The following is an 11,060-nucleotide window of genomic DNA, read 5'->3' on the forward strand; positions in this document are numbered from 1 at the left end:
GGTATAGATTGTATTTTTTTAAAACAATTATTATTTCAGAAAGTCCTACATTAAATAATGGATGTTATATTTATTTCTTGAAATAATCCGCAAGGTCCAAGACAAATCAGGAAAATAGTCGGTATAGTTTCATGTTTTTATTAATTCCACTTACATAAAATGATATCAAAAAATCTTGAAAGGTCACTGGTTTTGTTTTTAGTTTCGTTTTACAACAGTTCACAAAAACTCACTATATCCAATTACAAGACAGTCAGTGCGCCCTTTCGTTGAGGCTTCATAGAAACTTACCGTAAAAAAAATAATAATTTAAATTCACATGGCTTTACATCACAGTTAGACAGTAACATCTAAAGTCCTCTACACTACACTAATAAAAACCACACAAGGAAATACGTGTGACATGCCATGGACACGTTAATTGTAAAAAGCGAGAGTATAGCAAGCACCCGTGGATGAATTGGTTAAAGTCGCACATTTTTAAAGCCTTACATTACGTCAAACAACATTTTGTTGGTAAATAACCTGGGATTTCCCGTCAAGCACAACACAGTTAAGAGTGATATTTCCATTTTTGGACTCACATGACAGTGGGCAAATCAGCACCGACACCCATGTGTGAACTAGCATCATTTAATGAAAAATCTTCATCCAAATCTGCGACTGGATGCGTAACCCGGAGCCGGAGTGGCGACACCTGAGGAGATGGTAACTATGAGATGTATTTCTCATCCACATCAGACCCAGTTAAGTAAGAGCAATTGGTCCCTGGTGTGAGTTTTTTTTAAATGGCTTTAAAACATATGGCACTTTTGTTTTTGTAATCTCCAAAACGGTGATTCAATATATTTTTCTCCTTTCAGTTACGCGTAACTCCGGCAAACTCCGCACCTCGCCGTGTGCACAATATTGCCCGTGTGTCTCTGTCCTGCATAAAGAGAACATTTTTGCTTCTTTCCTGTCAGTTTCAAGATCTTATAAACTGTAGAAATATGTGCTTGTATTGTAAACGTGTTGCTTATTTTAACCGTATAGACTACAAATGCCACATGAATCAAATCACAATCTCAGGTGATCGACGGACTACTTTCTGAGGTAAAAAGAATTACAAGATCCACCTTTTTTATGCATGATAAGCCATCGTTGTTCACGTGAATAAATGGTGGGTGAGTTACCTGCTTGGATGTAAGGCTACTTAAAGTAAAATATGTTACAGTGTACTCGCAGAGCTCAGCGGCTGGGCTGCTTGTAGTTCCCGTTGATCTCCTCCGAGATGTTGACTGCCTCTGCCCCCAGCGGTAACCTGTCACTGTACTCCGAGCCCACCTCAAACTCCTCCGGGTTGGTTTTGGATGAGGATCCGGGGATGGACGTCACCACGCTCCCATCAGCCTCTCCGTCTCCGTCCTCTCCATCGGCCTCCCCCTCCCCCTCTCCTAACTCGCTGGGGTCGAAGGTTTTCTCTGACTCCACAAAAGACGCCCTGGGATCAAAATCTCCAGTCATTTGTTTCTCCATCTGGTCCGGATTCTGAGCCTTCATGATCAGCTTGTAGGTCTTCCCTTGGTATTTGTACAACAAATGGCAGCAGGTGGCCCCCAGTAACGGAACAGTGGCCAGGCCCAGTAGGAAAATGCTGACAACCACAATGATGAGCAGGGAGGGGATCTTCTTCCTGGTTGTGAACACTACTTGGACTTGGCAGTCCTGCCCCCCATAAGTCAGACAAAGTGTGTAATTGGTGCCAGGCTGTAAACCATGGAAGCGGTAGGCGTTAACCCCCTCCTCTATATTGGACCACTGAACCATGGAGTGTCCATTGCCTGTATTTACACAGAGGTACAGCATGTCCAGTGTGGTTTTACTGGTCGAGGACTGTAACAGCCCGATGGCTTCTTTATTGACTGTTTCCTGGTTTTCAGTGTGGCTCAGATGAAGGTTAGATTTGCTGCTGGGAAGCTGCAGGGGATTCAGCTGCACTTTGGCCTCTGTCTCCGACACTTCTAATGCAATAACACCAAAATCAAACGTGTACTGCTTCAGGTCATCCAAGCTCAGGTTGAAGGCGTGGTTAGTGATGTATTCACTGCTTTCTCTCACGCCACACTTGCTTGCAAAGTTGGGGTTCTTTGAGCCATCACCCTGCCCCGTCACAGCATTTTTGTCTGATGAACTGTCAGCACTGCCCTTTGTCTTTTCGTCAGGCTTGGTCCAGTTTATGTCATTAGTTTTGGACATCTTGGGCTCTGGCTTTTTTACAGATGGACGTATCTTGTCCACCGTTGAATCGCTGCCACTTTTCGGGGTGCCTGTCATAACCAGTTTAACACCGCTCTCTACCTTACCTAAATCATTCACTGCAGAGCAGCTGTAATTCCCATCTTCTTTTTTGCTCATGTGAGGGATGATGAGAGAGCCGTTTCTAAAGATGAGGAAACGATTGTTGGTCGTTTTATCATTAATTGGCACATCATTTGCCTCTCCAGTAGAGGGCAAGGGGAACAAATTATTCTGATTTCCTGCAGTGACCTCCCAGCTGACCTGTGGTGTGGGGCTGCCTAGTGCCTCACAATTTAAGATAACCATTGAACCCTCGTAGAGCTCAGTGTTCTCAATGTTGGGCTCGTAGGAGATTTTGACAGTGGGGGCCTTGCAATCCAGTTTGGGAATCAATGTAACCATTGTGCCCTTCAGGTGTTCAGGGGCCTCACATGAAACTATATTTGGCTCGAGGACAGAGATCTTTGTTGTCAGAATCCAATCCCTCAGCCACTCCAGGCTGCAGGAGCATGTGAAGGGGTTGTTAAAAATCTGAAGGTGTGACATGGAGATGAGAGCATTAAAGGTGCCCTGCACGATGGTGGTGAACTTGTTGTTGTTGATGCGCAGCGACCTCAGCTCTTTGAGAGTGGAGAAGGCGTCCTTAGGAAGGTTCAGCATCTCATTGTTGTTCATTTTGAGAAGCTGCAGGGCTGTAAGGTTGAGCAGATCCTGCCATGGAAAATTCACAATTTTGTTGTAGCTGATGTCCAGGTTGCGGAGCTGGACGAGGGCGGCCAAAGTGTCCGTTTCTATGGTAACTATCTCATTGTGGGCCAGCCAGAGAGAGGTGACATGTGTGATATTGATGAAGCTTTTACTTCTCAGTATTTTGATTTTATTGGCAGAAAGGCTCACGGTGGTAACGTTGGAGGGCAGACCCAGGGGGACCACCAGCAGGTCTTTGTAAGCACAGTCAGCAAACTGGTGGGCAACTTTATCCTGGCAGCTGCAGAGCTCTGGACAGCACTGCACAACGCCGACCACGATAGTCCACAAGGCGAGGAGCTGAAGGAGCCGTCCCGCCATTTTCTGCACCTGCAAGCATTAATGATCAAACATTAGGCACATTTTTAGAAGGCAAGCACATAAGCTTCATTATGTCCATTACACCAGCGGACATGCAATGGGAAAGCTTTTACATCTAATATCCACTTAAACATAATTAGTGGTGTGGTTACGTCAAGGCTCTTTAATGCAACTCCAATTTTCATTACAAAATAAAAGACACTGAAAACAAAAACAACCATAGACAAATCAACTGCTGATATCTCACAATCTGATACCAATGATCACATGCAAAGTTTATTTTTAAATTACAGGGCACCTTAACCAATGCATTGCAAAAAAACAGCATGTTCACTTATATTTATAGCAGTGTTGGACACGTTTTAAAAGCATCCACATATGCTGTCATCATGTTTGCAGCAATTTCAGGGTCAGGTGTTCTCTCAGCGCGCCTTCACAATCGGTTCCCGACATACTGGCACTATTAATGGTGATACAACATTAGATTTTTGCAATGAATCAAAACCATTTGACTTTCAGAAATTAAAGTTAAATTGCAAAATTATCAATTTGCACAGCTAGGTATTTTACAGTCAGTATCACAAGGACAGATGCCCTTGTGATACTGAGTTACAATTAACCTATACGGAGCGATGTTTTCCACTTCTTTTTAAATCTATCTTGATGTAAATGCTTCTTTTCACCTGTAGTAATAGCATCAACTACTTAATCGTCTTACCTGTAAAATGTTAACTTCAATTCCTGTGTCTTATTAATCACTTCCTGGAGTTTTACAATCCTCTGAAACAAGTTTAATGGTCGAAAAAACTGGAGTCCTTTAATGTTGCGGATCTGTTCACATGACTTTTGCAGGCGTCGACAGCAATGATGAAGGGCGGTGGAGGGAACATTTTCCCGGTGAGTAGCTGTTTCGGTCCGTCGCTTTTTTCCTCTCCAGCGAGTGTGAGATCCACTGCGCGTTCCCGATGCCGCGGAGCGAGAAAAAGAAACCGTACACGCGCAGCCTCTCCCATCTCTCTCTCTCCTCACTGTTAAAGATACAGAAGCTCCGGGTCCTCCACCCTCAAAGAAAATTCATAATTCAGGATCCTATGTTTTATTTATTACCCCGACCCAAGCCTAATCTTTGACCTCATTCGGTGTGGCTGCAGACTATTGTTTTTAATTAAAGGACAGGACAGCAGCTTCCAAATGCTAAAACAGGATTTAAGTTTAGTTGTGTTGAGACTGTCAGGCTTAAATGTCCAGCATTGCTCAAATATAAATACAACAACAAAAGCCAACAAACAAACTAACTAACAAACAAACAAAAAAGACCATAGGCTGAATTCAGAGGAAACGTATAGAGAAAAGACCCATAATCTTCACATCACATCAGATACATATAAGTTGATTGCATTTCATTATATTATGTGACACTAGCCAAAGTCAAGCTTTAGTGAATGGTACAACTGGATGTGACATACAAACTAATAGTAACGTCTTTATGGAATTGTTATTCTCAAATGTACTCCATCGCAAACATGAAGCTCTATATTTATTTTAAGCTCAGGTCTATTTGTAATGTATATGGTCACTTATGTCTACTTTATTATCTTTTTTTTAAAAACACTACAAGTCATAATTGTTGCTCAAATGTTTATATCCTGAGGATTAGTATCCGAGGGCATTTGTTTCCTGTTCAAATACTGCCATCGTGTGGTGTACTGTGGTATGCACACTGCTAGTTTAAACAACACACCACTTAACCTTAAGTGCCCAGTGCAAAACACTATTTCAATGATTAGTAAGAGAATATTTTCATGAGTCACACTTGTTTAACTTACTAAGCAATAAGCAATAAGGTTGAATCCTTAGTTCATAGCTTTGTCTGAACTTTTGGAGATATCAGTTTATCTGATTATGTGTTGAAACAACGGTATGGGGAGGGGTCCATTTGAACTTGTTACCTTTCATTGGTAATGCATTGTGTGTTATTGCCATTCATTATTATGATATTTTTGTTGACACAAAATCACACACGGTATAATCCCCACCAAAATAACTGGAAGATTCTCAAGATTTGATTAACTTTAAAAGCTAAACAATACTTTCTTAATCAACTCCTTTCCCGAAACCACTTACAGGTATAGAGGAGTGACAAGACTCCCTTTAGTTTCTTTATGTAGACTTCCCAAGAAATCATCATACAATACAATATACAATATAATAAATATATTTATTTTTAAAACATTTAAAGAGTAGTTTGTAGTTTAAATTATGACAATGTAACTTTTGGAAAAGCAGGTCTTTCTCCACAATAAAACATACCACTGCTTAATTTAATTTTCTCAGGATTTGCAAAAGTTACAATAGAGGTTTCTCAATACTCTAATTTCCCCTCCTCGACTCCTCGGCTCCTCGGTCCTCCGGTAGTGACCCGGAAATGAATTTCAGTGCGCCATGTTGAAGGACATCTCGGCCGTTCTCATTCATAACACTCCGTTCGATGTCTCACTATGGGATGCGTCTCAACGCGTATGCAAACAGAAGCATCAATCTAATTACGCCAATCCTGATTGGCTGGTGATCTTGACGTCTACTTCAGGGAATCCACCCACCCTTTAAGTAGCTTGCGCTACATCGCAGCGTCATTCAAACACCTCTTCTCGCTTCAGAGCACATCTCGAATATCAGTAGCCGGGCTAGCTTAACGGTCCACAGACTGAACCCAAGCTAACATTCGGTCGACGGGCGCTTGCCGGTTACTTTTTTGCTTTGCAGAAGAATTGAACAAATATTAACACACCAGTTAATATTGTAATCTGCCCCGCCATTTTTCTTTCGAAATAACGGTAAGGTTTGATTTTTTCTTCAAACAGTAACATACCTGTTGCTAGTTTATCCCTCCACGCCGACACCCCGGCAAACGAGGATGGACCCTTCGCTCCCTCACACCAGAGGAGTCGGAGGCTCGGCTCGGAGGCTGCAGGTTTAAGATCTCGAGCACGGACTCACACCAGGTCTGCTCGTCCTGCCTTGGGCTGGAACACGCCCAGGAAGCTATCGGTACCCCCGGTTCGTGCGGGCATTGTGCCCGCTTCACCATCAAGAGCCTCCACCGACGGCTAGCGCGCCAAGCTAGCCTGTCGGGACAGGACCCCTTCATGTCCGTTGATTCGCCGGCCGGCAATCGGGACATGGTGGCGACCGCCGCGGAGATTGAGCCCCGCGCTGTGTCAGGCTGGGGCTCAACAACAGCGGTAGCCGCGGAATCGGAGCCCCGCGCCGTGTCAGGCTGGGGCCCGGTGGCGGCAAGAGCCGTGAGAGCGGAGCCCCGCGCTGTGTCCAGCTGGGGCTCCCAACTGGACCTCACCGTGGTTCCACCCGCGGAGGATGTCCTACAGCTGGATTATATGGAGGAGGATGAAGAGGATGCCTCTGAGTTCCTCTTATCCGACTCGGATAAGCACGAAGATGACATCTTTGTTTCATCTGCCCAGGCTGCCAAGCCGGAGGCGATGTCCGCTCCCCCGGGCGAAAGCACACCAGCTTGAACTTGCCCCAAGCAGCGAGGATGAGGAAGCAGCTTCTCCCAGTCTTTCCAGAGATGCTGGACGAGGTGTCGGTCTCGTGGAGAGACCGCCCTTTCAGCAACAAGGCCCCAATCCAGGGTGCCTCCTCTTTGGACTGTGACGGCATGGAGAAGCTCGGCCTGCTCCGCATGCCGCCCATGGAGCCGCTGGTGGCAGCCCACCTCCAACCGCGGCTGGCTTCGGCACCAAGCAGGAACCCCACGCTACCGGCAAAGGCAGACCGCTTCCAGTCAGCAATGACCGAACGAGCCTATAAAGTCGCAGCTTTGTCCGCCAGGGCGTTCAACGTCTCCTCGCTGCTGACCGCCTACCAGGCGGAGCTCTGCGAGGACATGACGGTCAAACCTGACGGCCCGTCTACACTACAGGCATCGAAAAATGCTTTCAACGCTTTGCCCATTCACTTGAATGGGGTGACGTAGTTGATTTTGAATCTTCGCCGAACTGCATTGTGGGGAGCGGAGCGTGGCTTTGCAAGCATCGCGAGCATCAAAAGTTGAGCAATGTTCAACTTTTGAGGCTCGATGCTTGGCATCAGCCAATCAAATCCTGTTTATGTAAATCCCGCCAGTACAAGCGCAAGCCAATCAAACCGCGTGCACGCTGGGAGAGCCTGACCGCAGTTCATTTCCTCATATTCCAAACGAGAAATTACGGTAGCAAATCACCCGGTTCTTTACGACCAGAACTATTTACCGGGATACAAACCGGAGGAACCAGGCATGGAGGGAGGTGGCAGAGACAGTGGGTGAAACTGGTAGGTTTTTGTCTGTTTGGGGATTTTATATCCAGTTTACTTCGTTTTAACATTGCTATTGCTTTGTATGTCGGGGGCGGGAGATTCATGTGATTGGTTGTTGGTCGCCTTGGGCGCGAGAAATCGCCAAGCCTCAGACACACTCAGCTTCAAGATTTTGTGATGCCTGTAGTGTAGACAGGCCGTGAGCCTGCCGTGTGGGACGAAATCGCAGCGATCACGGACATTTGCCTCTGTGTGCAGCGCTGTGCAGTCCAAGCCACGGGCAAAGCACTGGGGATAATGGTGGTACAGGAGAGAGCCGATGGCTTACCCTGACGAACCTTCCAGACCGGGAAAAAGAGGACGTCTTGGACATGCCTATTGTTCCCGAGGGCATATTTGGCTCCGCTCTAGCTTCGATGCAGCAGCGGTGTGAATCCAAAAAGAAGGAGGATGAGGCTCTCCAGCTTTGTCTTCCCCGAAGGGTCCAGCCGCCGCCTTCAACGGCCACGCGGCAGTCCTTCGCTCAGGCTGCCTCACGTCCTGCCCGTTTCAAGATCCCGAAACAGCAGAGGCCACAGCCCGCCCCGGGTCTCCAGCCCAGACACGAGGCGAGGACAGGCTGGCCAAGAAAGTCTCCGGTTCCGGCAGCAGCCGCTCAGGCACAGCCGCCCCAGACTTTCAGCCACCAGACGAAGAAGAAGAAGAGGGCGGCCTGACAGCCTCCTCTCCTCTCCTCGATAAAAGAGCTGGAAGTTCCCTGTTCTCCAGCTCCAGAACACGTTCCAGTGTTAGATGCTCATGTGTTTCCGGGGTGCAACCATGGCCCCATCTTCCTGCCGCCTCGAGTGATGTCAGAACGTCATCCTCAAGTTCGCGCCATGAGGGAAATGGACTTAACATCAACGACAGCAAGCTCCGCTGCTCGTTTAAGTCACACAAACACATGTCATCAATATTGTCTTTTAATAAATCATTTTCCACTGTCGTTTCCAGGCTTAAAGCCAGTGGCGTTTTCTCCTGTAGGCCAAGGGAAGCCAGGCTTCCCCTGTTTTTTCGGAGTGTAGTTATAATTTTAATGAATAAATAAAAACACTTCGTTTAGTTTCGGAAATTCTTTGTTGTGTGTTGCTGCCGGCCCGTCTCTCCCCCATTCTCATTGAGTATTTTACAAAGAGTGAAACAGCGCCCCTCTAGATGTTATGATGAAACAGTAGATTGCGCTCACTGTTGCGAGAGGAGACCAGCCGAAATTGGCTTCCCTTGGTGAAAAAAAATGGAGAGATTGACCAATCAGATGAGGCTCACGTGATGCCCCTGCCAACCTGTGATTAGTCAGGGCCATGCCAAGGGAAGCAAGAGGCGGCCGGCTTCCCTTGCCTCACAATCCAATCAAATCGCATCAATTTAGTGGTGCAGTGATGCATCCTAAAACCCAGAAGTAAGCTGCGCTCGGGTTCCCTCGACATGGGTTCTATTTCGTCCCTACTGACCGCCAGAGGCGGTGCTTTCAGCACTGGATATGTCCATCGCGCGCATGCGCAGCTCGAGTACCAATACCAACAAAGTCACCTGTGACCCACGTGACACCGGCTATATCAGCCGGTGTCGTCAGAGGATCTGTTCCTTTCATCTTCTCGCTGCTCGAGGGTACCACGGCTACATTTTTGTAGCCTACAGCGTTCAGGTTTGAACGTTTGATCTGAGGGATTTCTCTGCAAGCAGCTGGCCGCGTGCAGCTTCGTGACTGACGTTAACGCGTCCTCCAGGAGCTGTGGCCGGCTGTGCGCTGTGCAGAGCCTCGACAGACAGGTTGGTGTCAGCTTGTTGCTGGTGATGGCTGTGTCCCCGCACCCTGTCCCAGCCAAGTTGTCCTGATTGCTGTCTTATTTTTTGTTTGGCTTAGACTTTCTGGTGACGACAGTGTTCCCGCTTCCTCTCCCATAAAGTTGCCCTTATGCTCTTTTGAAAGTTCTGCTTGTGGCGTTGTGCCCGAGCTATCATTAGCATTGAGTCCCAGCTTTGGCTGTGTCCCTCATTCAATTTAACCCGTTTTTCGTTTAGATGCAGAGAGTAAGGTATGTACTTTCTATTTCTTAGAAGCTATTATCTGGTCTTAACATTTGTGTTCTGACTTGGTCGCTTGATTGTTAGCAGCAGCCGCTTGGCTAACACCTTGCTGTTAAGCTTAACTATTAACTCAGCCGGTGAGGGCAGTGCTCCCGCTCCCGGTAACATAGGGTTTGATTGCAGTAGCGCTAGATCGTTGTATTACTGCTCCTAGTACTAGACTCCTAGCACTAGGATGATATGCAGAGAACATCTTCACTGCGGGTGCTGTGTGCTCCGCATGTGCGGTTACTACTGTAACCATGGCCTACGGTTCTATGCGGGCTGTTCTCTTTCTTAGAAGCTAATTATCTGGTCTTAATATTGTGTTCTGACTTGGTTGCTTGATTGTTAGCAGCAGCCGCTTGGCTAACACCTTGCATGTACTGTTAAGCTTCATTATTTAGCTCAGCGGTAAACGCATGGTATGGTTGCAGTAGCGCTATATCGTGGTACTTACTGCTCCTAGTACTAGACTCCTAGTACTAGACTCCTAGCAAGGACGATATGCAGAGAACAATCTTCACTGTGTGATGTGTGCTCTGCATGTGTGGCCATTAAGGAGGATTTCATCCTCCCAATATTATATTATGTGCATGTGGACCCGGTGACGACATTACCTATTGACGCAGCAACCACTGTAAGTTATATTCTTGTTTAATTAGACTTCTCTGTTTCATTTATTCGACTCTGTATAAATTGTTATTGTAGCTTAAACGGCTAAATCGCGTTTGAGAGATTTTAAATCTCAGATCTGCTCAGGCGAAACCTGCTTTACAGGTCTCAGCACTCAAGCCTGCATTAATATAGGCACGGCCAGTCTATTGATAGCGTGAAGTACAACCGCGTGACTCAGTCATTTTGTACCTTAAAAAGCATTTAAATACCGCATTTAAAATCTGATGAACTCAGTGTGCATCTGGACCCGGTGACGACATTACGTATTGACGCAGCAACCACTGTAAGTTATATTCTTGTTTAATTAGACTTCTCTGTTTCATTTATTCGACTCTGTATAAATTGTTATTGTAGCTTAAACGGCTAAATCGCGGTTGAGAGATTTTAAATCTCAGATCTGCTCAGGCGAAACCTGCTTTACAGGTCTCAGCACTCAAGCCTGCATTAATATAGGCACGGCCAGTCTATTGTCGCCCATCAGCTGTAGATAGTTAACTAATTAGAGGGCCGTGGCCCTACAGCTGTGTGAACTGAGCAATCAGGCGTCCATTTCGGGTAGCTCTTTCCTGGAGCGTCAGCTTCAGCGTCAGACAGCCGAAGACTGACAAAGA

At 46.4% G+C, this 11,060-nt stretch overlaps 1 protein-coding gene across 1 annotated transcript; it reads right to left on the reverse strand.

Moving 5' to 3' along the window:
* Positions 1–124: 124 nt before the first annotated feature.
* islr2 (immunoglobulin superfamily containing leucine-rich repeat 2) lies at positions 125–4,338 on the reverse strand. Its single transcript, XM_034204653.1, has 2 exons — positions 4,067–4,338; positions 125–3,357 (listed from the first exon to the last, which is right to left on the reverse strand). The coding sequence occupies exon 2, from the start codon at positions 3,346–3,348 to the stop codon at positions 1,231–1,233; it is 2,118 nt and encodes a 705-aa protein (XP_034060544.1). The 5' UTR covers positions 3,349–3,357; positions 4,067–4,338; the 3' UTR covers positions 125–1,230.
* Between the last annotated feature and the right edge of the window lie 6,722 nt (positions 4,339–11,060).

This window comes from Gymnodraco acuticeps, unplaced genomic scaffold, assembly GCF_902827175.1.
Source record: "Gymnodraco acuticeps unplaced genomic scaffold, fGymAcu1.1, whole genome shotgun sequence".
Taxonomy (NCBI): domain Eukaryota; kingdom Metazoa; phylum Chordata; class Actinopteri; order Perciformes; family Bathydraconidae; genus Gymnodraco; species Gymnodraco acuticeps.